This window comes from Lissotriton helveticus, chromosome 5_1, assembly GCF_964261635.1.
Source record: "Lissotriton helveticus chromosome 5_1, aLisHel1.1, whole genome shotgun sequence".
Taxonomy (NCBI): Eukaryota; Metazoa; Chordata; class Amphibia; order Caudata; family Salamandridae; genus Lissotriton; species Lissotriton helveticus.
Window position 1 is genome coordinate 1,966,558,550 of NC_136065.1, and position 27,911 is coordinate 1,966,586,460.

Consider the following 27,911-nt stretch of genomic DNA (forward strand, 5'->3'; position numbering starts at 1 on the left):
AGTGGTTAGTAATGCCAACAGCGTTTGCCCTCCCTCCTCTGTGAATTAACTGAAACTCTACAGAAGCACTGCTAGCCCAGGCCAGAATACATATACGAATTCTAAAGTATGAAAACAATGTGTTAATTTGGTTTAAGTAAATTCTTCTGGTTGGGGTTCTAAAAGTAGAAATACTGAGCGTGAATCACTAGCTTTGTGGCATCTCCTGGTCCCTTATGTACTGCACATTACAGAAACAGATTTTGTTAACAAGAAGCCAAACCTGGGATGGAATTGACGAACTGACGCACTTTGCCCGAGTCTGGCCTCGAAGTTGCTCCAAGCGTGTACCGATTATTTGCCCCCTCCAGCTCACTATTGCTTCCCATAAACCCCTCCATTGCTTTCAAGTCTTTAGTTAAGCACAGTGCCAAAAGATAATTGGAGAGGCCAATTAATCACAGTTGCTGATCGGGAGGGACATTTTAACTCGCTCAGCCGCCCCTGTATTTCTGTATTTTCTTACAACAACAGATGTTACTGTTTGCCTTTTTCATGCTGTTATTTAGAACAATTCATCCATGTGGTGTGTTTGATGAAATGTCACTTAAAATTGCCTACCGTGCCTCGAAGAACAGGCTTCCCCCCTTATGATGCTATATTCTTTGAATTTGGCCCAACTTGTGCTGAGGCTCGCGGCGTGCTCTGTTTAATATAACTTTGACATATTTGGAAAGGCCAAAAGACATTGACACAGACAACGCCAATAGCTCTCGGGTTGCCAAGACCTACTGGCTTTGTACCCAGGATAATGTGCTGCATGGCTAAATACTTCTAAAGTCCAAAAGGCAAGACATATTGACTATGCCAATGCTTGCTTCATGGACAAGGCAGCTTGCCTTCGACCAGCAAATATCTTAATCTAGACAGATCTTTGGGAAGTTTTAACCTTTATGTACTGCTGGTGCTCGTATGGAATTCAGAAGAATCCTAATAGGAGGATAGTGGCAATACCGTAAGCTCCCATAAAACTTCATACAAGCTACAAAGACTTCAAATCTGTGCGTACAAATTTTACCTTAAACTCTGGCAGCACCACTATGGAACTTTTTTTCTAACGCTCCGTTGGCTTCCTGTTCTTCAACGGTCACATTTCACAATCATTACAACATTTGCATAGTCTACTGGAACAAAAGTCCCACATGATTCAGAACCTGGTCCCACCATACAATTTACCTGTAGTGTGGTTCCTATATTCCCAATAGACTCTACGCATTGGAATAATATACCCTACAGATATGAAATAGGACTGAGGTCAGTATGTCTCTATCGAATATACTAAACTTAATTGTGAGTGCCAGATAGCTCAGAGGTCACTAGAAACGTTCTCGAATACACAAGAATGGATTAGTTGAGGTTACTATGACGGGCTGGTTTTGATGCATTGTTTTTCCGATCCCTCTGTTCTGGCTTGGTAGTGTCTTGGGTGGCGGGCATGTTACGAGGATAATGCTCAGGGGCTGATTGTGTTTCCCGTATCCTGATTTTCTTGAATGCATTGTATTGTCCCCCCGATATTTTGCCCCCATGCCCCCTTATTAATGTTGAAGTTGGTTTGGGATATCGGATGCCTTCGTATTATAAGTGAGCCTGTCATGTGTCTTCTCCCCATATTATAAAATTAAGCCTTCTTTACTCCTGTGTTTTAGCCCTTTGGTTTCTGTATCTCTTCTCCCCTTCTGCGAATGTACGGCCTCTGCTTTGTATTGATTGATTATGTAATATTTGCCTGGTGACTCCTGATTATCTTGCACATTGCGGCCGGCCGGCTTGGTTGTAGGCCTCGACTTGTCTTTCCTTTTGATGTCAATAAAGGTTTTAAAAAAAAAAAAAAAAGAATGGATTAGTTTCTGACAACCATATAAACATGACAACTTTGTTTCCCAAGAATAAAACATATCTTCAGAGTTGTGGAAACAATAGATAACTATTTTATCCCAGTCAATCGTTCATGCTTCGTTTCTACAGAGTTGCAGAGAAAATAGAGAGACGGGCGTTTCAATAAAAGGGGTTTATTGAACAGTCTTCTTTCTCATGCACGAGAGGTGAACTGCTACAATTGTTAGACAGAATGCAAAGTATAATGCGTACAGCGTAAACCGTAGTATAAAATAATACTGTAATAGCATTGTCTGGTGCTAAGATATAAAAATACATACATAAATAACACAGGCTAAAATACTCAACTGGTGCTTCTAAAATACGCCTACCTATGTACCTAACTTAGGTCTAGTACGAGGGAAGTAGTAGGTGTGGTCTTTAGCATAGGTTTAGTTTTTGACAAGAATTGCCAAAGGTTTCTCTAGGTTCTAATCAGCTCCATACCTTAGAATGAGAGAGGTTGGTATCTCTTTCACGGACTCGATTTCCCAACCCCCCGCAAGAGGAGTCAGAAACACAGGAGCTGGATTTCTCGGCAGAGGAGGACAGCTTCTGATCAGTGCGTCAGCTGGAGAGTTGGCTTCTTTCGGCACTTGCTGTAGCGAGCTTCGTCGTGCAAGTAGGTAGTCGAACTGCACCGAATCACACCGTGCTTTGCCATAGCAAGTAAAGGTATATTTATACCTTGACGGTGTTTAGGAATGCCAGCTCTAACGTAAAGTCGGGCATATGAACGTCATGGATGAACCCCTAAGGAATAGTTGTTGATGCATAATAATGAGTTTCTTGGAGAAATCAATATGCAGGCTAGGGCAAGTCCCTTCAGCTTAAGAGTCTGGTTTTCCAAGAAATCGTTGTGATGTAGATGAACGGATGGAAGTAGCCATGCCTGTATTTGGGCTGCATGGGCTATGCCTAAATAAGGACTGGATTTCTATGCCTATATAAGGGCAAAGTGAATTGTACCTATATAAGGGCATGAATCGGGAAAATGCATACGGAATCTAAATCGCCACTCAACACACCTAGGAACCCTTGAATCACCAAACATGCACCTTATCAAGCACCAAACTATCTAATGAAAAACACCATGTAGTCAGATCTACGGGCTTCAGGCCCCAGCCTCTCCAATGTCTTCATCCCCAGCCTGAGTAGATTCCAACCACTGCCAGTTCAGGCAAGAAAGTACTCTTTAGGATATCATTCATCTGATCACTTGTGAAGACAAAATCAGACATACAGTGATCTAGTGGATTCTCTTTCCTCTCACTTTATTGTTTTTGGAATCCTTGCTCCAAATAGAGCTGGTAAACTTGAGAGTTCTGTAGTCTTCTGCGCACATATAAATCATAGCAAAAGACAAACATAGCCCTTGTATCAGGCAGATATTTCATGTCTCCAAACAGTGAAACATTCTAAGCGATTATAAGTGAATTTAAAAGCCTGTGGCACATAGCAAGATTTACTCAGAAAAATAAGCCACATAGATATTTAGAGAACTTTGGCCTCTAAGCCACAAATGTGGTACATACTATGGGTCTCAGATAGTTTGGGACAGAGTCTTGGTATAGATGAGGCTGACTCCTCAGGACATCATGGTATTACAGAACCTTGGCTTTAACACAGACTACAGAGGGTCTGGAGTCCATGGTAAACAGCACACCTCCAAACTCAGGCAAACCTTGGTATGAGTGCCTCCCACATCTCCAAATGTTTACTGCATATAATCTTCCCACCATCTACAGTACATTACCAGCTCTGAAAGGAGTAGGGTAACTTACGCATCTGTGATTTTGGTGCAGCCATTCAGGTTCAACAGCTCAATATTCCTGCAGTTCTGTGCGAAGGTCCTTATAGAGAGGAAAAAAATCAAGAGTAGGCTGTTCAAAGCAGAACCACAGAAAATGTACCCACTCTCTGCATCTCACTACACACAAAGACCCAGATTTCACTTCTTGTGTTAAAAAAGCAGAACCAGGACATGGAAAAGGATTCTTTCAAAAAAGTGGCAAATGTTAACTAAAAACTCTCATGCTCAAGGCCATCCAGAGACATTTCTACTTCTCAAGTGGGAGGTACCAAAATCCCCTGCAATCCTCAACTACATCCAGTGCTCAAGAGCAGGAATCCCACTTGTGCACTTAGTAATAGGCAACCAGCCAATCAGGCAGGACCAAATAAAACTTAAAACATTGTAACTTATTTTGATAAACCGAAACCAAGTAACACTGATGCGGAATACATGGAATTCATTTTTTTACAACATACTGATCTAAATATTCATGCACCCAGAAACTGAACGCACTAAACTCATTACAACTAAACAAAGCGAGAGACTGACAGTACAACATGACGGCACTGCACAACTGAAGCACATAAATAATAGCTTTTATCTACAGGCCTCTCGCACACCTCTGAGCTCTTCAAAAACAGAGCTTGACCCCTTTCTCTAAACCCTAGTTGTGACTATCATAATAGGAGAGACAGCAATCCATTATAGTGGCCTGCAGTACATTTTAGCCTGCAGTCTAGAATGTTTCAGAAATCAGGAAATGTTCTGGGGCCATAATCATTTGTGTACTCTAACCAGAGTACAGGGGAATGTTTTTCAGTCCTACCTAGAGGAAGTTTCAAGGCTTAGCAGAGGAAACATCATTCTTACACAAAACCATCTTTGTAGTACTCTGTCTCTTAACAATATAGACCTAGCCCCAGTCACTTGATACCCATGTGTGCCATATATCTGAGTGCGCAAATCTACCTCAGTGCATTGTCACCGACCCCAAGGCAGCCGCGCAGGCTCAGCTTCCTTAGAAAGCCACCGCAGCGCTTCGAGATGTTCTCCACCACGCGGCCCTGTGCAGAGAAGAACAGAGTCTAATAAAGATGCCAAAGTTGTTTCCACCAGACAACATTTCAAATTCATTCTAACAAGCAAACATGCATTGATTTCCCAGCAATACCCCAACAGCCCAGGGAAGCAAACCGCCAAATGTAATGTGTGAACGCAATCTGCAAAACAGTTTAAAAAAATCTAGAATCAAAGAATAGGTTGTTTATGAATTCTGCACGAAGTCATATCATGTATTTTATATTATTACATTCCAGAACACTATATGATAGGTTGTGCCTGTAAAAGACAGGGAGCCATTTTTAAAGAGACACTCCAAAGAAGCAAAGATAAAATGAGATTGAAATAGCAGCTGAATAGGCAAAATTGAGAAAATGTGGTTATATTAGAAACACACTAACACTAAAGACACTGAAGCCCCTGAAATCTAAGGTCAAACACAAATGGTAAATTTGATGTTAGTCACATGTTGCACCCCAAAACCTCTACGGTCCATAATATAAGCAAGTACAAAGCTTTGACACTGTACTTCTCTGGCGAGTTTTAACAGTGACACAAGATACGAGTGAAGCATAATTAATCTTGCACTGGGGAAGATTTTGGGTAAGGGACAAGGAAATAAGGATCTGAAATAATAAAATAGCGAGAGGTCATGTTCCAGAATAGGACTATGGTCAGAAATTGGTCAGACCGTCATCAGATCCTATGGACTAGGAGAGTGACTGTACACCTTGGAGATTTCACAAGATGCTCTCACATTGAGGGACGAGATTTCCAGTTTCTTCCCCACCTCAACCACTGAAGAGTGACTGCCATGTGCTCACTGTGTTGAGTACACCCAGCAGGCTTAGTCTCTATCTCGACTGATTTACAATCTGATAACCAGAAGATAAAGGAGAGAGAAAAAGGTGGAAAACATGCAATGGGGTGTAAGAAATGGGCAAACTGCAAAGAGAGCTGTTCTTTACATCTAAGAAGAGTCCTACAAAGAAAGTCTAATTCAAGATTCCCCATGCCAATTACTTTCATTTTCATCCCCAAACTCAGGTGGACATGACTTGGGTAAGGGAAACCCTATCTCTGGCTTCCTGAAACGGGAGAGGGCTCTGAAGTCAACAATGAATAGGTTGCATTAAAAGAGAGGGTTCCCATGGCCAAAGTGGAGTTGCAGTATGTGAAGGAAGAATCTGAAGCTATGGCTGAATCCTTCCCCGAGAAACGAGGCTTCATGCTTTAAAAGTCTTTTAACTCCTCCCTTATCCCCCTTGATTTTTGCTCTATCCCTGGAGCCTCTTGCAGTTTGGATCAGACGAGACCAATGGATAAGGGGTGTGAGCGGCATGGGTGAAAGGCAGGAACGTATATCACTGTATACGGACGACATAGTGCTGTATTTGACTAATCTGATCTCCTCTATAGAGAGGGTACTGCACTTATTTGAGCTTTTTGGTAGCTATTCAGTTTATAATATTAATTGCTCAAAATCCTTGATCTTCCCACTTGCAGGAAGTGATGCGAGACCCCCCCCAGGGCATGTCAGGTACCAGTATGCAAGTACAGTTTCAAATATCTTGGGATCCACATAACTAGAGACCCCCAAGAATGGTTTGATAACAATATCCAGCCACGGCTGGAGCGCCTGAAACAAGAAGTCAAGAACTGGGGTGCTCTTCCATTGTCCCGGATAGGGAGGACAGCATTGTACAAAATAATGACGCTACCGTGGTTAATATATGTGCTCCAGAATACACTGTATCCAGTTCCCAGGGATTTCTTCCAACACGTTGAGGGAGAGGTGCACATGTTGCTGTGGCAGAGAGGCGCGCCACGCATAGCGCCTACAAAGCTACAACTTGGCAATACCAGACATAAACAAACACACAAGGGATACTAGAGGTCTAATAAAAGCTCAATATTGTGTGTCAAATTCAAAAAGTAACGTATGTATGAACACGTGTCTGATCACAAAAGGAAGGTAAAGTGTGAGAACAGGACAGAAAATACTCCCATCAGCCCACCATTTGGCGGAATATCGTCATATGGGATTTTTTGTACAAGGACTGGTATCTGTTAGGTCTCTCACCTGATGATATTGTGAGGAGACCTAAAAACAGATCCTCCAGTGGCGATGAGAATGTATGTATAACATGGCTGAATGGGAGATTGCAGTGAAAAAAAGTGGAAACAAAAAGTGAGTTAAAACTACCGTCGGTACCTCAGGCTTCGACTCCCCCTCGGCTCAGTCGAAGCCTGAGGTACCGACGGACAGAGCGGGGCCTCTTATTGTCCTGAGCGAGTGCCAGGCGAGGCGAGGCCTTTCCCCATAAACTTTTTGGGTGAGAATCCATTGACCTACCAGATGAGACACGGTAGGCACCCATAGGGTGGTTTTTCTATCAAGTGATTGTCAACTTGTATAGTAATTGTTGCAGTAGTATCCCATATCATAGGTCCTGAAGAAAGCCTTTATAGGCTGAAACATGTCGACCAAATCCATCTGATTGATAGTAATATTTGCTTGTATACTATCCACATACTGTTGCTTTTAACATTACCTCTGTGATGACCCTTCTAATAAAGTACTTCGCCTTGGCATCACACTAGGTAATTTTAACTCACTTTTTGTTTCCACTTTTTTTCACTGCAACCTCCCATTCAGCAATGTTATACATACATTCTCATTGCCACTGGAGGATCTGTTTTTAGGTCTCCTCACAATATCATCAGGTGAGACCTAACAGATACCAGTCCTTGTACAACAAATCCCAGATGACGATATTCCGCCAAATGGTGGGCTGATGGAGTATTTTCTGTCCAGTTCTCACACCTTACCTTCCTTTTGTGATCAGACACGTGTTCATACATACGTTACTTTTTGAATTTGACACACAATATTGAGCTTTTATTAGACCTCTAGTATCCCTTGTGTGTTTGTTACAGTTAGATTGGGGGATAGGATACTTTGGAGGTCTTTAATTTGTTTCCCCTCAGACCCTTCCACACTCTTGTTTTTTGTTAATACCAGACATAACCAAATATTATTGGGCGACTCAATTGCCGGTAATAAATGAATGGGTCTATGCGGATAGACGCGGCCAGCACGGAATGGACAGACAGGTTATGGGACCTGGGAGCTACAAGGCACTCAGAGGAGAGGTAGAGACCAAAGGAAGAGAGAAAAGGGGCTGCCGCAGCACACACAAGTAGTAATCAGGGCATGGAGGGAGGGCACAGGGTATCTAGGATGGGGAGGGTGACTCACAAATATGACACCGTTTTGGTATAGTGAGTATCTTAGAGGTGGGAGGACTGTGGGGATATACAGGGTGGGAAATACTGGGGATAGAACATCTGTGGGACGTCTGGCGTGATCAGGCCTACATCACATTTGATCTTCTGAGCCAAGAATTCGAGTTACGCGAAAAGGTATAACTATCTCCTGCTGGGGCATGGAACGGCGCTGCATATACGAGGGAAAAATCTGCTTGAGACTTCTCCCTTAGTCAATAGTTTGCTTTGTGAGCACATCCCAGATAAGGCAATCTCCACGAGGGGGGCCTCGGGGGTCTGGAGGAGAAGGACTGGCAGGAGGCCATACCGCGCTAGAGGGAGGAGGCAATCCAGTCTGGGTTCCGCCTGCTTCAGCTCCTGGTCCTCCATACTATTCCAGAACCAGGTTAGCTAAAATCGGGCGGTCAGCCACGTCTTTATGTTGAGGGGATGTGGGGTTGAAGGCACCTCCTTTCATATTCTCTAGGGGTGCCCAGAGATACAAAAATACTGGATCGAGGTCATGCGAGCAATGACAGGGTGCTGAATCTAGATATCCCCATGGATGCAAAGTGGCTTTTATTGATGGTCTCCAGGGAGGAGGTGTATCCTAAATATCCACTTTTATGGCTGACACTGGTGGCCTGGGTGGCTAAAAGGAATATAGCACGGGCCTGGGGTTCCATTAACCCCCAGACTCCAGGACTGGGAAACGGACCTATCCTGGTGTATGAGAGCAGAAAAAAAACTGTCTCCAGAGGAAGTGCTGTTCGAAGAAGTGGAAAAAGATTTGGGGACCAGGCAGACTTACAGGGGGTTCGGATCAGACCTAGTATGTATGGGACAGTCCTGCTGAATGGTGAGAGGGGGGAGGTGGCGAGGTTAGATATTACCGAAGGGCAGTAAAAGCTTGTAGCCCCGCTCCTTGTCATTCAAATGTCATGTATGTACGCTATGATTCGATATGCGATGATTTAAGTTCTTCTGTGATGAGCAAGTTTTAAATAAAAAAGTTTTTTACATTTTTAAAAAGTCTTTAAGACCAGACTGTCTGATAATGTATTATTTGATTGCACTTCTATATTATCACCACTCAATATCAACTTGTGCAGGTTGTTATTCCTACTCTCGGTCTCCGTCAGAGGTCTGCCTTACCACCCTTCTGCTACCTAAGGGCTATGAAAGTATTTGTAAGTTGTCCAATTATGGTCATGCTTTTAGCTTTTATGTCCTTGCCCCACACCCCTTTTAGCGGTGCATTCTCTTAAAATAGTTGTCTACATCCTGTTTTCAGTTTTGTATTATAATGATGTTATGCTATTGGGCTTGAGTAAATTATTGGTGGTTATGTTGAGTTTTCATAATTTTCTCTGGCTTATTCTCACTTACTTTGCTTTGAGTTTTTTTAAGTGTTGATAAAATAAAAATTATTTATTGAAAACAATCACCATCTGGGATTTCAAATTACAGCACTAATAGATTTAAAAAAAATACATTGGCAAATGCATCAAAGCTTTTACAACTGTTGATGTTTTTGTTGTTGTTTGTATGTCTTTACATACCTGTTTCTAAGGAAACACAAAAATATGCATTTCATTATACTTGAGGATTTTATTCCCTGCCAAGACATATGATATTTTGGAGACCAAAGCTTTAATGGATGATCTTAACACAATGGGATAATACAACTAAACCAGGAGCATACACATTGAGGTGGTCACAGGTTAGAAGTTATTTTTCTGTATCTGACCCAGTTATCACCAACATCATAGTTTCTTATTTATTTATGACTTGTAATGCGCATGGCTGCCTCAGCAACGAGGCGTCCCAGCGCAACCAGAAACCAAAAACCGAAGCAAGAGAGACAAACCCAGTGATTAAACATCAGATAATGGGAACACCCAAGTTTTTATGGTTTTACGAACACCAAGAGATTGGAAATGCCTCTGATGTGAGCTGGGAGAGAGTTCCAGAGTTTAGCCGTTAGAAGGCGAAACGAGCGGCCCCCTGCCCTCACTCTCCGAACTCGAGGAACACAAACAAGCGCAAGGTCGGCAGATCTCAATGCGCGCCTAGGCACATAGGGCATCAACAGGCAAGATGTAGTAGTAATGGCAGCGGCTTGGCAGTGCAAATGAAAACAGAGCACTGCCAAGCCAGTGCGATTACTACTAAAGCGGCCACTCCCGCGTGCTGCGAGCTAGTGGTCTGCTAACGCGCTTCGAAGCCTTGTCAGGAGCCTGAACAGTTATTGAAATACAAACACTGTAGCCTACCACAATGCATTATTTAAGAAAGGCCAGCTCTAAACCGTCAGATACTGGAATAAACATCTTCTTTATGTTTACATACCCTTAAACAGGGGACAGTATATCTAATGAGAAGACACCTTTGTGCACAGTGTGCTCCGTGAGACGTCCACTGCTGTAACGGTAACAAAGTTCGAATCTGAGGAGATGGAGGGACGTCCTGAGTGTCTTGGAATGCCTCATTCACACCGATAAGTGCCCGTGCTCTCTCATTGAAAGTAAACCGCTGCAGAAAGACTCCCCAGCACATGCCGTCAGCGCAGGCACCCAGGGCCTGCCTGTTTGAAGCACTGCTTGATTGGGGATGCGACCGTGCTCTTTGCCAGGGCCGGTTTTCGGCCGATTTTGTTACAGGACCGTTTTTGCAGCAACAAAACCGGCCCCCACCCTTGCGGCGCACCGGGGGATTGCCCGATGCCCGCAATGGCCAGTCCGGACCTGCCTATTGCATTGCAAATGCTTGGGTTTTTTTGCAAGGAAATGCAGACAGACTGTTGATTTTTTTCTACAACAATTTGGGATCTGTTGCACAATATGCTTCTGTGTGGGAGACAATAATGGTATACATACGCGTAATATCAACTGCAAAAACCCTCCTGGGTGTTATAAGATATACGTCACCAGTGGCATAAGGCAAATCCAGCCCTTCTGTAACATCAACACATTAAAACAAGCATTTACAATGCAAGGGTCTAGGCAATATTATAGGTAGAGCTATTGGCATTGCTCATTATTTTTTATTATTTTTTGTATCCCTAAATAAGTGGCATTGTCATTTATATTGGCAATAGCTTAATTGCTTGCATAAGCAAGACCTATTGCATTAGCAGAGAGTGAGGTAGTGAGATAGAGAGAGAGAGAGTGAGGTAGTGAAATAGAGAGAGTGAGGTAGTGAGAGAGAGAGAGTGAGGTAGATAGAGAGTGAGGTAGATAGAGAGTGAGGTAGATAGAGAGTGAGGTAGTGAGAGACCGAGAGAGTGAGGTAGTGAAAGAGTGAGGTAGTGATGGAGAGGGATGTTCTGAGGTAGTGAGATAGAAACAGAGAGTGAGGTTGTGATGTAGTGGGATAGAAAGAGAGTGAGGTAGTGAAAGAGTGAAAGTGAGTTAGTGAGATAGAAAGAGAGAGAGTGAGGTAGTGAGATAGAGCGAGAGTGAGGTAGTGAGTTAGAGAGAGAGAGTGAAGTTGTGAGGTAGTGAGATAGAGAGTGAGGTAGTGAGAGAGTTCCACTTTGTGGGGCTCATCAAATATCACCAGTGTTAGCAATGAGGTGCTGGACCAAGCACCGGAAATCACCGCCTCAATTTAAGCACTGACATTCAAATCTACTTGAGGGTCGCATCCCCAGGTGACATCACTCTGAGCCCCCAGCCTCCCTCTGCACATGGTGCCCCAGGGGGTCTGTGGTGAGATGTGTGGAGCTGCCCACTCGCCAGTGGACGTCTTCCTGCCCCCTCTTCAGACCTTCCCTCTACCCATGGTGCCCCGGAGAGTCTGTGGTGAGATGTCCGGTGCCGTCCACTCTCCAATGGTCATCTCTCTGCCCCCCCCGCCTCCCTCTGCACATGGTGCCCCAGGGGGGTCTGTGGTGAGATGTCTGGAGCTGTCCACTCTCCAGTGGTCGTCTCTCTGCCCCCCCCCCGCCACCCTCTGCACATGGGTCCCAGGGGGTCTGTGGTGAGATGTCCGGTGCTGCCCACTGTCCTGTGGACGTATCTCAGCCCCACCCCCTCACCACGCCTTCCTGGAGGGGAGGGGGTCATGGGGGGCTGCCCACACACCATGTGACACTGCGGAAGAATGTGATAATGTCAAGACTTGGACCAGAGGCGCTTCGCCCCCTCAATTGATGTCAAGCGCTATCGAGCGGCAGCTTATCGCGTCTGTCCGGCGATCAACCCCTCTCCACCCCCCCCCCTCCCAGGGGGGCACCGGCCCCTCACTGGGCGAGGAGTATCCCATGAAGGGTGGGGACCCTGAGCAGGGCTGGGGCAGCCCCGGGAGAGAGAGAGAGTGGAGGGTGGACGCTGGGGACGCTTGCTGCTGGCTGTGGGGGGTGCTGCTGGCATTGCAGGGGGACCGGGTGCGAAACACGTTGGGCCCCAAAATCTTTCAGATGACTGCAGAGGCATCCAATGTCAGCTACATCTCGCCCAAGGCAGTGCATTCCCTCTCACACTACACTTCTTGACCCTACAGTCACTCCTCAATCCTACACTTCACCCCCTTCACTGCCCCTCACACCACACTCATTGACCTCCACTGCATTGGAGGGGTTCACCCATTCTGTGTCTCTGGGGGCAGGCGTTCCTAAGGGTCCGAGCTCACGGCGGCAGCAGAAAGAGAGCAAACGCTGAGAGTACTCCTTTCATCCGCGCATGGAGGGGTTCACCCATTCTGTGTCTCGGGGGGCAGGCGTTCCTAAGGGTCCGTGCTGAGGACGGCTGCAGAAAGAGAGCAAACGCTGAGGGTACTCCTTTCACCCGCGCATGGAGGGGTTCACCCATTCTGTGTCTCTGGGGGCAGGCGTTCCTTAGGGTCCGAGCTGAGGACGGCTGCAGAAAGAGAGCAAACGCTGAGGGTACTCCTTTCACCGACGCATGGAGGGATTCACCCATTCTGTGTCTCGGGGGGCAGGCGTTCCTAAGGGTCCGAGCTCACGGCGGCAGCAGAAAGAGAGCAAACGCTGAGAGTACTCCTTTCATCCGCGCATGGAGGGGTTCACCCATTCTGTGTCTCGGGGGGCAGGCATTCCTAAGGGTCCGAGCTGAGGACGGCTGCAGAAAGAGAGCAAACGCTGAGGGTACTCCTTTCACCCGCGCATGGAGGGGTTCACCCATTCTGTGTCTCGGGGGGCATGCGTTCCTAAGGGTCCGAGCTCACGGCGGCAGCAGAAAGAGAGCAAACGCTGAGGGTACTCCTTTCACCCGCGCATGGAGGGGTTCACCCATTCTGTGTCTCGGGGGGGGGGGGCAGGCGTTCCTAAGGGTCAGAGCTCACGGCGGCAGCAGAAAGAGAGCAAACGCTGAGGGAACTCCTTTCGTCCACGCATTGGCAGCCTTCACCGATAAAGGTAATAAAGGTTAAGTGAATCCTTGAAGCCTAGCGCCTAAAGAACCAGGCCTCTTAGAGCTACACACGCACATTATGAACCTTGTGGTTGCTGTAATAACCCCACGTCAAAGCGTGCAGCCGAAGCTATTGGTACCCAGGTGACACGCACCTTTGCGAAGGCATTTGGAACTTGTCCTGCAACATGTTACAAATGCCAGAGGTAAACAAGGCACAGAGACGAGACGGGGTGACGGACGAGCGCAACACTGTATGTGTGCGTGCCAGAATTAGTGTGTCTGTGTATTAACGTCCCTCCTTGTATTTGAGTCCGAGTATTTGCTTGAAGCGTTTCTTTTCTGAGGGATGTGTGTGTGTTTCTCTGTCTTTGGATTTGCTATTTTTGTCACTATATGTAGGTAGGCATATTGACATAGGCCTGATTTCTGTGTCTAGTGTGTGTCCGTGTCTCCGTCTTTACTTTTGTTTATGGTTCCAACTCTATGTACGAGGATTATCATTTGTTTATTGAGTGTCTATGAAAGCTGCCACTGTTTATATTTGGGTAGGTGTGGCGTGTGGTGGCTATCTTTGCATGCGTCTATATACATCTTTGTTTATTTGTGTATTAACATGCGTTTAAGGGAGGGGTCTGCATGTAACTAGTACATGTGTTCTATGTGCTTTATACCCGTCTTGCCTTTGTATTTATGATGAGTCTGTCAGTATTCAGTTTGTACGTGTCTTGATTTTTGATTGGCGTATGTTTGCCTTATATTATTTGGGCTGGTCAGTGTTTTCGCCCTTGCCTGTACGTGGTCAGTCAGTGTGATTTACTTCGGTGTGTGCTCACGCTTCTATTCAAGGTTTGAGACTTATTCGGCTCTTAAATTGAAACTGTAGAGAAGAATCTGTCAATTAGGCTCTGGAAGGAGCTCTCATAATCAACGCTCAGATATATTTCTAAAAGACAAACAAATGGGGTTGGGGGGTGAGGGGTGGGGGTTCTCCCCTTCGGTTTTATCATGTCTGCGTAGACAGCAGCTTATTGTGCTCAGGTAGCGTTGCTGATTTATGGCTCCGTCACGATTTATTCCTCGAATAACTTACTTAGGACATGAAAGTTCAGAGTCCAGACAGGGCCGTCTAGCAGTGAACTCTGGTAATCGCTACAACAGCCACTCGTCTCTGAGACTGGAGACTACAGGCTTTGGCCACGGGTTCAATGCACATCGCAGGGCTCAGCCCTGAGACTGCAGGCTCTGGCCACGGGTTCAGCCCCTAAAAGCCTGAGACTGCAGACTTTAAACATGGGTTCAATGCACAATACAGGGTCGGCCCTGAGGCCTGAGACGAGACGGGGTGACGGACGAGCGCGGAGCATTCAGGAGAGGGCGGGGAGGAGAAAGCCGAAGATGCAGTACGTAGAGGGGAGGGGAACACGCGCATCAAGCAGAGAGAGGGGGCTGGGGGACTGTGGGGGCAGCATAAGAGATAGAGAGCATCAAACAGGGGTGCAGGAGACTAAAAACGGCATAAACGGGGGCAGAGGCAGAGGCTCGATGCTCACCTTCACTGCGGTGAAAAAAAGGGCGGCCGGCAGCTCGAAAAAAAAATTCGGAGGAGTGTTTTGCTGTTTTGAGTGACATACAACGTCACTGTCTAAAGAACAACAAAACTTACGCCCCAAATCCGAAAAAGACGGAGCTTCTTTGGAGGGATGGCTCTCTCCTCCAATGGCTGGCCTCCGTTTAGGAAGCCAGCCAATGGGAGAGAGGCAAAAACAGAGGCGGGACAAATAGTCCATACTAAGCAACATTAAATCTCTGTACTTCCGGTTCTGCCTTCGGCTGACCGGATATTACCTCGACCTAAAAAACGTCTGACAGGCTTAGGCGGATTAAAAGGCTCCTGCTGGAGTATAAGGAGCTGGTAGATAGCGAAAATTCACTGGCAAATACACATTGGTAGAATAGTTTTGGCAAGAGAAAAAGACCTAGCAGAACTTTAGTGGAGCTCCTTATAAGGGGAGCGGGAAAGAGTTACAAAGAGAGTCTACTGTAGGAATTTGCAGCTTATTATGCTGACCTATACACAGCTAGATGCAATACAGGGCCTGAGAAAATTTACATTGATCTAGATGGGGTTGTCCTTGCTTGGGGGGGCGGAGTTGAGTGTATAGTGGCCCGATAGACATTTGGGGAAAAAGTTACGCAGCAGAAAGTTTCCCGGTATATAGTTCTGCCAGAGCAGTCTTGATTTATACTGGGCAAAAAAACAAGTTACTTACCTGTACACTGTGGTAATGATATCTTTCATTGATTCACATGCTTGAATCTTCCCTGTCGTCATGGTGGGAGTCCCACGGTATTTTAAATATAGCAGTAGGAAAGAAAATTAATGTAAAACCAATGCAAAGTGAACCCGGTTTCCTAACCTATTGCCCTCCTTATAAGGTCCAACTAATAGCCAATGAGTTGCCAGCCCTGAGACCACAATCCCATGTAGAGCCACCATACCTCAGATTTCAAGCACAAGTGAAGTATAAGTTTCCCATCATGAGGTAATAGTGGTTTGCCTTAAAGCAGGGAGGTGGGGGGCCACATGTGACTATGAAAGATATCAATACTGGAGAACCACAGTGTACAGGTAAGTAACTTGTTTTTTCTCCAGCACTGAGTGTTTCATAGATTCACATGCTTGAATCAGAATAGAAAGCAGTACATAAATTCCAGAAAAACGTTTTAAGAGCAAACTCTTTTGCACCTTCTGAACCAAAAAACACTTTACAACCTATAAGTTGAAGCAAAAGGAAAGTAGCTTGTCTCACAAAAGTTAAAACAGCAAAGACTAATTATAGATATATAAACATATACACATGGAATATTATAACACATATTTATGTATATACAGATGTAAGATTCTGAAAAAAGTACCTTAATAAAAAAGTCGATGGAACACAGCCTGTCCTATCGCAGAATCTCCTTTCCATGCTGCATCCGAACAGTAGTGTCTGGTAAAGGTATGGTGGACATTTGACCATGTTGCCGCCCTACAGATATCCGGGAGCGACACTCCTGCGAACAGTGCAGCAGAAGTAGCAAACTTCCTTGTCGAATGGGCTGACACTTCGCAGTCAGTGGTCTTCCTGCCTTCTCGTCACAAAAGGCAATTGCTGAAGAGATCCACCGAGATATACTGTTTCTAGACAAAGCGTACCCCTTTCTTGGAGGAGCAAAAGCAATAAGCTGTTGATTTAATTTCTGAAATGTCTTTGTCCTATCAATGTAAAATCTCAAGCAACGTCTAACATCTAGCGTGTGAAGAGATCTTTCTGCTAGAGACGTTGGCTTCTGAAATTATGTAGGTAGAATAACAGATTCATTCGGATGAAAAGCACTCAGGACTTTTGGAATGAATGTTGGATTCGTTCTCAGTACCACCTTATCCTTCTTGAATTGCATGAAGGGTTCAGAAATTGAGAAAGCATGAATTTCACTAACTTTCCTGGCCGATATCAGGGCTAGTAATAGTGCCATTTTCCAGGACACGAACTTTAGGTCAGTCTTATGAATAGGTTCGAAAGGTGCTTTCATCAGCTGTGCGAGAACCGTGTTGAGTTGTGATGGAGCGAGATAGAAAACAAAATTTTGTTTAAACTCGCAAAGTCACATTTCCATAACATGAATAAAATTATTAATGATTTGTGATATGTCGTGCTAATACAACTTAGATTAAACTTTACACGTGGGGGGACTAACATGTGTGCTCATAAACGTGCATAAATGTTGCATCTTTCTGTTTGTGCAAATTAATAAAATAATTTATTGTTTTCGTTTTTGTCATTACTAACTGCTGCAAACTTAAAAGAAGCATGTGCTTGTTTTGCTTTTCCTTGTCTGTGTGATGTCATTTCTATTATTCTAGATGCATTTGGGTCTCATAGAAATACGGAGACTGGTAAATATAAACGCTGCTTATTTGTTTGCAATGGCTAGGTAACATTTTGATTAATCGGGTGGGTTAATTAATTAGTGAAACATGGGGTGGATACAGAATCTACTTTATTTCTTACATTAATACTTTTCTTGTGTTTGTTTTATACTAGAAAACATAAGTTGCCTGCTTTTGGGCCTAGTCATTTGAACCGCAGAAAAAGAGCTGATCTATAATTCTGCAGAAAGTCACGAGACGCCCATTCTGAATTAAAACGATTATTGAAGCTGCATTCACAAAGCAAAAACTGATGAGCTGACATCATTCTGTCGGACATGGCCAAGGTCGAAAGTGAACATTTTGTCAGTCCTTAACTTGGCATCCGCGGAAGTTGTACTGAAAGTCTATGGATGCTGCGAGGATGACTTAATACATAGTTGCAATCGCAGGAAGCTTCTGGCTTCACGTGGAAGAGACAATGGTCTTTGTAAGACATGATTTTGTGGAACTTTTTGAGAATCGGGTGACATGTCACTTGTCACTCTCAGCCAATGGGACGTCGAGGATTTCTGAAAACTTTCCTTTGCTAGTTTAGTTAGCGTAGAAAGGTATAAAAAGTCATGCCCTTAGGGTTGGGCTGGCTGCTGCTTTCTGACTTTCCGATGAGGGTGATGTGCTGCTGGACTTTGCGTGGAGCACGTAAGAATCCTCAAAGAACTTTACTTTAATTCCTATCTATTTAGCTTATTTAGGGACTTAGGTTTTAGAAATGCTAAACTTTAAATATTCATTTTAACTTTGATTCATTTGCTTAAATTGTGTTTTCCATAATTCTTTACAATCATGCTTGCTTTATTGCTAATAAAATTCAATTATAAAACATTCAATTTACATAACATAATTTAGAAAATAAAATCTTACTTTTGACAAACAAGCTGGTCTTGGTTATTCAGAAGTGTAGGTTACCATTAGTTAGATCACGTCACCTATGGTGGTCGTTTAAATGATTGGGTTTTATTCTAATGACAATATTCTTTCTGCAAAAGTATAAATATGTATATAGTTTATAGATAATGTGTATATAGATTTATTCTGACCACCTGATTCAGTAGGCCCAAAATATATCTGGTTCATAAATGGGTCCATATTTAGTATAGAAATTTGTTTATAGATTATGAAGTTGGGTAGCATTGTTTATGATATATTTTCTATGGCCCGCTGGATCAATTCTCTGGTAGCAGAAATTGATGGTTGCTAAGAGGTAACCAAGGTAATATGTTGGTTGCTAAGGGTTACGTCATGGTATGGAAATAGGATCGATGTTTTAACACTTGTTAAGTTCGTTTTTCGTGCTATCTGTAAGCTATACCGGTATAGATTGTGTGGCGAGAAATTAGTCACGCAAGCCATTTGTTCTGTTTGTAGTGATATCGCCGAATATCACAAGAGGTATCGCCGTGTACCATAGTGTTGTCGCCGAGCAGCACAGTTTTAGGGCTAGGTCTGAATCTTGAATAGTGAGGGTTTTCTAAGAAATCAAAGCAGCATGAGAATAGGGACAAAGCGCCTTCCATAAAACTCACTGTGATGAGAGTATTAGTTATATCCGAGCTTGAGTGAAGGGTAAAATTAACGTCGGTGCATGATTATCTATAAACAGGTTAGAGTCCTGTACGGGTACATGTTTCATATCTATAAACAGGTGAGAGCCCTGTACGGATAACGTCGTTATTTTGCTAACGGTGCATGATTTCTATAAACAGGTGAGAGTCCTGTACGGATTTCATGTGTGTTTGAAATTAGGGAATTTTCCGAATGAAAGTGCGAGTTTGAATTGTATTTTATGTTCAAGTGGAACTCTTAGAACTTTCACTTCGCGGTGGGTTCAGAGCAAAGCGAGTTCATAATTATACGCGTTAGAAGGGTGGGGTAAGGTTACTCTACTGACAATTGAATATTATCCTTAGTGTGAATAGCGCCGTCTATTCCGAAGTGTGGATACTTGAATGCATGTAAACTATCCTAAATAGTGAATCGAACAGATGCTGTCCTTATAGTCATTGTTAAAAATTAATTTACACTGAAAAGTGCCCTTAAAATGGCGCTGTGAAAAGATTTTGTGAAGGAGGGGTAAGCGCCAGGAGTGAGAAGTGAGAAACCGCAGCTGCTGTGTACGTCACAGAGCCGCACTGGGATTGGGTGACCTACGTCACAAGCTGTATTCTGATTGGCTCTTGAGTCTCTGACGGCCTGTGAGCTGATTGGTCGTTCGGAAAAACTCTAAATTTATTGGTTGAGTAAAAAAGTGACGTAGCTCAACTGCCATTGGCTTGTTGGTGTGTTTCGCGCACGGATTGGTTGTTTTGCGGAACATCCCGGAAATATTTTACGAACGATTTTGTGAATTAAATTTAACTTTTAAAAATGAGTTATCATTTTAAACATGTTGAGAAAAAGACAACATTATTTCAGAAATTCAAAAATTTATTTTCACCTGACAAGAAAATCGAAACGCGAGGTGGTAAATTACTTCATAAGTATAAAACACCTGCAGCGTATATGGAAGGTGAATACGGATATCATACTGTCTTATGGTTCGACAGTTGGAAACGATATACTAAAAACGACGGTGTTTTAGCTTGGCCTGATGATGGTTCATTTAATGTAAGAGTTTTAAGAAATTTACGAGAGAAAATGAATGCTCTTGTTCCAAAACCGAGACCAACTCAATTTGAAGCTTTAGTTGAATGGGAAGACGAGATGTATCAGTTACAAAGAGAAGCTAGTGGAATTAAAAGACCTTCTAAAAATCCATCATGGAAAAGAGAAACTCATGAAGATAGATTGCGAATGTGGAGACAGGGAAACATGAGTGAAGGATTGTATTTAATTCATGAAATGGTAATGGGTTCTCCTACAGGGAAATCTATGGAAAGTGAATCTGAGGATGCAGTTATGGAAGAAATATATACAACTGCTAGAAAGAAACAGCCTAATCAACCTTTGAGACCTCCTAGATCATGGTCTACTCCGGTAGTTTCTACTGAAACTTCACCGAGTGCACCTCCAATTAGTGAAGCTCCTAAACTTTATCCAAATAATTGTGAAATCACTGAAACTCCTAGAAGACCAGAATTCGAGAATGCTCGAAATGAGGGTAGACATTTTTCAATGACTCCAAGAGCAAGGGAACCTCCAAAGGATTATGCAAGAGAGACAAGAAATGTTGAGGATGTTGGTTATAATGAATATTTAAGGTCTAAAGAAGAATTAATTAAAAGAATGACAAAAGGCATGGAAGCTGTCACAGTTCCAGTAACAATAGGTCCTGTTCAACCTGTATTTGATCAAAGAGATACAAACAAAAATGGATTAACTATTCCTTTAAATACAGAAATTCAGAAGCCTGCTGAAAAATTTTATTCAGACTTGACTGAATTAAACACTTCTAGATCAAGAATGCCTGATTTAACCTTTAATGAGGATCTATCTCCAAAAACACCAATGGGTGCTATGTCAGATGTAGGAAGTCCTGAAGTCAGGGTAACCACACCAAAACTTGATGTGGCTAAATTAAAAGCGAACATCGAAGAATTAATAATTGGAACAATTGGCCCAGATAGTTTAAATTACTATCGGGATGATGAACTACTATTCATTTGCAAAAGTATTCAATGGAAAACGAAAAATAAATATGATCAATTAGAGGATCTAGCTGCAGAACTTGAAATCGATGTAAGTAAACAAAAGAATTTTGCAAAGCATTACAGATTAGACTTTTCAGAAAGTGACATTGAGAGTTTGAACTCAATGGGAAGAATAGTTCACATTAAAGATTTGATTGTCTATATCAAAAAGCTAGGAGAACTGAACAAATGGAGAGTGAAATGGACCAAAAGGAAGGAAGATGAAAGATTGGAGAAATTGTCAAAACAATTTCCAATGAGAGAAGTAGCAGGTGGAGGATATGTTCATGTCCCTTGGTCAAGACAGGACATTCTGTTATTTACAAATGACTTTCCAAAATTAAGGGAAAAACCAGTTGAGTGGTACAGACAAGTTGATAGATTTATCAAAGTGTCAAAAGTTCTGTGGATTGATTTGGATGGATTTTTTGACATTGTTGTTCCATCTGATCTTTGGACAGAATGCAAAATATCGATTAGTTGGCCAAAAGCAGAACCTGAGCGAATTAAAGAAACAGGTGCCCCAAATCCACTTGTAATGGATTTCTATGAAAAAGTAATTGTTTGGATGAAAAACAAAATTCCACCCAAAGAAGTTGATTGGGTTAAAATAGAAAGAACAGAACAAGAAACAAAAGAATCAGTTCATTCTTTTTATGAAAGACTATTGTTAATCTTTAAACAATACAGTGGTTATGAAAAATTAGATGAAAAAGACATGAGTCATTTTATCTATAGATTTGTTTATGGACTAAAACCTGAAATTGGAGAAATGATCAGAACTAGTATTGTCGGATGGCAAGCACTATCTATAGATGATATTCTAAGAAAAGCAAAATATTGTAGCGATGAATTAGAAGTAAAACAGAAGAAGCTGAAGGAGAAAGCCATGTGGGCTCAGGTAAAGGTGGCTGAGCAACAGATTGCCAGCATGGGAAATAAGAACACTAATTTTGTTCAAACTGGAAATACAAACCAGATACAAGGAAAGTTTAAAGGTAATAATTTCCCAAAGAAATTTAGCCCAAAGATAGAAGAGCTGAAACAAAGATTACCTTGTTTTAATTGTGGCGAAATTGGACATTGGAGGGACGAGTGTCCTCATCCTCCTAAAAACTTAAAGAATCCCTTATTGAATCCACAGATGCAGAATGGTGTTAACCTGCAACAACAGCTACAGATGCAACAGGGGTTAAATGAATTTAATATTCAGCGACAGTTACAACAACAGCAACAACAACAGGTGAATAATCGTCAAGACCAGTTGCCACAACCACCTTTTCCGAATTGTGGGGGAGTTCAAAAATATAATCCAAACGTGGGATTTCAGGGATGTGAACAGGTAATAAAACCACAAAAACAGCAAAAGCAGCAAAGGGTTCAAATGCAAAATGCTTCACAACAATTTTTATTAACAGAAAGTCAAGACAGTGATTCTGATGATTATTGCTGACGGTGCCCGAGAGAGGAGGAAGAGTGTGTTGTTGGAGCCACTCTTGAGGTTGACCAGTCTGGTCCTTATGTAAACGGGAAAGTTAATGATGTAGACATCACTTTTCTAGTGGACACTGGTGCTACCCGTTCTACTGTTAGATCAGTGGAAATTGAAAACCTACCTCTCTCTGGGGATACCATCCAAGTTGTGGGAGTAAGTAATCAGCAAATTAAAACAGACTTAACTGATCCAGTACCAGTTGAAATTGGAAACTACAGAGATAAACACAGATTTGTGGTTTGTAATACTAGTCCAGTAAATCTATTAGGCAGAGACATCCTATGTAAAATGAATTGCAGAATATATTGTTCTCCTGAAGGAGTTGAGTTACAAACAATGGAGGAAGATGGTTTGTACAGAATGACAATGATGATGATGGAAGCAGAAGAAACAAAATTGTTTCCTGCATTTGAAGAAAAGGATTTACCTGAAGAGCTAAAGGAAACAGTGAAATCTGAAATATGGGATTTTACTGGGAATGAGATGGGTCTGATGAAAAACGTAGATCCTGTAAAAATTGCGTTGAAACAGGGAATAGAATTTCCAAACACTCCACAGTATAAAATGAAAACAGAGACAATTGAAGGTATTACACCTATAATTGAAAAATTAATAAAGCAAGGTGTATTAAAGGAAATGAAAAGTAGCTCTTGTAATTCACCAATTATGGGAGTTAAAAAGTCTAACGGAACATTTAGGATCGTACAAGATTTGAGAAAGGTTAATCAAATTGTCATTCCATGTTGTCCTGTGGTTCCAAATCCAGCAGTAATTCTATTTCAGATTCCACATGATGCTGAATGGTATACAGTCATTGACCTTTGCAATGCATTCTTTACTGTTCCATTACACCCAGACAGTTATGAAATCTTTGCTTTCAGATTCCAAGGTAAGACCCTTGGATGGACAAGAATCCCTCAGGGCTATACTGAAAGTCCTTCAATCTTTAACGAACTGTTAAAAAGATCATTAGAAAATTTAGACTTACCAGGTAGGTCTACATTGGTGCAGTATATTGATGATTTGTTAATAGCAGCAAAGACAAGAGAAAATTGTGTAACAGACACAATAATTCTGTTAAATCGCCTTGCAGAAGAAGGACATAAAGTGTCCCCAGCAAAATTACAGTTTTGCAAACAAGAAGTAAAATATCTTGGTCACAGAATTGCAAAAGGAAAAAGACAAGTAACAATAGAGAGAATAAAAATGATTCAAGCAATGTTACCGCCAAGAACACAAAGACAGGTCAGAATGTTCCTGGGAATGGTAGGTTACTGTCGACAATGGATAAGTGGATTTTCAGTAATTGCAAAACCATTACAAAGACTGACCAAATCAGATGTAAAAGATCCAATTATTCTCAATGATGCTGAGATGGAATCTTTTGAGAACCTGAAAAAGAGCTTATGCCAAGCTCCTGCTTTGGGTATGCCAAATTATGAGAAAGATTTTGAACTGTATTGCAGTGAGAGAGAAGGATGTGCATTATCTGTATTAATACAGAGACATGGAAATTTAAAGAAACCTATAGCATACTTCTCTGCAGTTCTTGATCCAATTGCAAAAGCATTACCAGGTTGTTTGAAAGCAGTTGCAGCTACAAGTATCAGCCTCGAACAAAGTGAAGGAATCATTATGGGATTTCCTGTAAAAGTTTTTGTGCCTCATTCAGTTGAAATATTACTGACAAGAGGTAAGACTCAACATTTAACAAGTAGCAGATTGACAAAGTATGAGAAAATCATACTGGGAGCAGATAATGTTTCGATTTCAAGATGTTTGAATCTGAATCCTTCTACATTACTGCCTGATTCTGAAATTGTTGATGACATTGAAACTGAACATGAATGTTTAGATGTCATGGAATTCTGCACTAAACCAAGAAAAGACATCAAAGACAGACCTTTGTCTGAATCGGATTTTGTCTACTTTGTAGATGGCTCATGCTTAAGATCCGAAGGAGGTGTCTTGAAAGCTTCATACTCAGTTTGTACAGTTGTAGATGTTGAAGAAGCATCATGTCTTGAAGGAGTTCGTTCAGCACAAGTAGCTGAATTGATTGCTTTAATTCGTGCATGTGAAATATCAAAAGATATTAGAGTTACCATCATTACTGATAGTCAGTATGGATACGGAGTTGTGCATGATTATGGACAACTCTGGTCACAGAGAGGATACATGACATCAACAGGATCACCAATTAAAAATGCAGTTTTCATTAGAAGATTAATTGAAGCAATACAATTGCCAAAAGAAATTGCCATTGTCAAGTGTGCAGCGCACACTAGAGGAACTGATTATATTTCCAAGGGAAATGCCTTCGCAGACGAAACAGCAAAGTACTGCGCAAGGAAAAATTATTCATACAATCGGGAAAGGAGTAAAGAAACTGATTCAAATTCATTAATGCTAACAACTGTTGTAGAAACATGGCATGAGATTAGAGATTTACAAAACGAAGCAGATGATGAAGAAAAAGACTTATGGTTAAGATCAGATTGTAGACCACGTGAAGAAGATGGAGTGTGGGTTTACAAAGATGGCAGAATAGTCTTACCAAATTGCTTGATTGCTGACATGGCCAGATTATATCATGGTCCTGCACATCTAGGAAGAGATTCTATGGTCAGACTTTTTAGAGAAACTTGGTTCAATACCAAATTTAGAACCATTGCAGAATCTTTTTGTCAAAGGTGTTTGTCATGCCAACAAATGAATCCAAACAGAAAATCAGTGGTGGGGACAGGAATAATTGGTCGAGAGGGTGGTCCCTTTACCAGGTTACAAATAGATTTCATTGAAATGCCCTTACACAACTGTTTGAAATATGTACTTGTAATTGTATGCCTATTCTCAAGATGGGTAGAAGCTTTCCCTACACGACATTGTGATTCAATTACAGTAGCAAAACTAATGCTCAGAGAAATCATCCCAAGATACGGTTTTCCAGTCACTATTGAGAGTGATGGAGGGAGCCATTTTGATAACAAACTGTTGAAGTTAATTTGTGAAGCTTTGAGCATTGAGCAGAAAATACACTGTGCATACAGACCAGAGGCATCAGGTGTAGTTGAACAAATAAATGGAACTATCAAAAATAGAATTGGAAAAATGTGTCTTGAGACAGGTGTTAAGTGGACTGATGCTCTTCCACTTGTTTTGATGTCATTAAGAAGTACACCAGATAAAAAGACAGGTCTGAGTCCTCATGAAATTATAATGGGAAGAGTTATGAGACAAGCTTTTGTACCTGTAGGTAAACTGTTGAGCATAAATGACAGTGCAATTTTGGATTACTGTAAAAGGTTATCTGATATGGTAACTTCTGTGTCTAATCAGGTGGGAACTGAAGCTCAATCAAATGAAAAAGTTTTGACTCATGATCTGAGACCTGGCGATTGGGTCAGAACGAAAGTACATCGGAGAAGGAATTGTCTATCTCCTAGATGGCAGAAACCTAGGCAGGTAATCTTGATCACTACTAATGCTGTAAAGTGCAGAGGATTGAAGCGCTGGATTCATCCAAGTCATACTATTCCAGTACCGACTCCTGAGAGTTCTGATGTTGAAAGTGATACCACAGATGATTCTGATTCTGAAGCAGAAGACAGAACAGAAGGTGAAGTAATTCCAGATTCTGAAGATCGACAAGAAAGTCGACATCTGGAAACTGTGCCAGTGAATGGAAATCTGACAAGAAAAGACTTAGAAATAATTGTGATAGATTCTGAAGGTGAAGAGAATCTGTTAAAAGGAAAGATAACTGAGGATTCGGTTGTCTCTATTGAAGACAAAGAAGCTGAACCAAAAGAAGTTTCAGACCAGGAGAGTATCGAAAGGCAGAGAACAAGCTCTGAAGTAAGGAACAAAAATCCGAAATCTGGGAAGCTAGAGGTAATTGAGGAAGAGGAGGAGAACGAAATACCGAGTACCAGTGATGGAAGACAAAGTGAAGTTCCTGAAGGAGTGAAATTGCCGAATAGAGAAGTTCCTGAGTCAATTCAAATTTCAGACTACGAAACTGAAGAAAGTGACGTGGAAGGTGGAAGTGAAAACGGAAAGAAAAGGACTTGGAAGTCAGAATCAAATAATTCTGAACCAAAGAAAAAGTACGTGAGAAAAGCAGACTACTGGCCTGGTGGAAGATTGAGAGTAAGATTGATCAAAAAGCCAATAGAACAAGTTGAAGAAATCAGTAGTCAAAAGAGTCCAGGAAAAGAAGTTGGAAGAAAAATTGAAGTGATATCGAGAAAAGGGAAGAGAATAATTAAACCAAACCAGAAATACAAGTCTCCTGAGTGGACTTACTTAGTAATTCCACCTGTAATAGACATATATGATAGTAGTGAAGAAGAAAACTAAATCCAAGAAATTAGTGACAATGATTGAAGTACAGAATTATTAAATTGGCAAAAGGCTGAAGAAAATCTGTTAGTTGACACAAGGTCGAAGAAAAACTGTTTAGTTGAAGAAAACTTATGTATGACATAAGGTCGAAGAAATCTTGTTTAGAGTTATAAAAGAAAAATATATTTTAAAAGGGGGGTGTATATAAATTTTAAAATTTATTTTTATTTTTGAGGCTAAAACTAACCTAAAAATGCCTTATGTTAAGGAGAGCACTTCAAAATGTTCTGTTTTTAAAAGATGCTGTAAGATGACTCTGGTGTGTCTGCTCATTTTAGTTCTGCTCTGGTTGGTACTAGCTGTGATTATCCCTTTAGAAATGAATAGAGAATTACACAAAGTTAACATAACAAGCAAAGCTCTGGTTAGCCAAACTAAACATAGTGCATCTGCAAAAGTTATTGATCCTCAGCCTAACATTCATCAAGATAAATCAATAGGTGATTTTTCAAGCAATACATTCACAAAGCTTTTGAGTGAATATGTCAAGGTAATGGATGCTAAAGACTGTTATGTCTGTGTTAAGTTACCTGCTTCTGTTTCTGAGGGAGTAACATATAATATGCTTCCTCTCACTTATGCTGTAACATGTAGTGTATTAACTAGTTTATTTTATCAAACTGGTCGTTTAGAATATTACTATTCAAATTATGATGAGATTTTTGCTAATGTCAAGATTGATAATGCTTTAAATAAGCATAAGAAAGCAAAACAAATGAGAGAATATTTCCTTGTTACTAACGAACTCACTTACGAGTATGCTTACAAGAATAATCTAACATGTAAATTAAGTGCTGAAGGAAAGAAATTTTTGAATATGGTTGAGGAGAGAAGAGCAATTTATAAGAGAAATGAATTAGTCAAGCAGACTAAGTCATCCTTCTGGCAAAAAGAGGATGAGAAATTAAATGGCAAAATGCTTGAAAATATTGCAATTCACATAGACAAACCTGTTAGTGGAAAGCTTTGCATTAGAAGAGATAATACA

At 41.8% G+C, this 27,911-nt stretch overlaps 1 protein-coding gene across 2 annotated transcripts in view; it reads right to left on the reverse strand.

Annotated features, from left to right (window-relative positions):
- The window catches only part of FBXL20 (F-box and leucine rich repeat protein 20), a 604,101-nt gene that overhangs the window by 285,998 nt on the left and 290,192 nt on the right, over positions 1-27,911 (reverse strand). For both annotated transcript variants that reach the window (XM_078645644.1, XM_078645643.1), the window contains exons 5-6: positions 4,682-4,776; positions 3,702-3,770 (exon numbers count right to left, since the gene is read on the reverse strand). In XM_078645644.1, the coding sequence (XP_078501770.1) occupies positions 3,702-3,770; positions 4,682-4,776 (164 nt within the window). The remainder of the gene's footprint in view (positions 1-3,701; positions 3,771-4,681; positions 4,777-27,911) is intronic.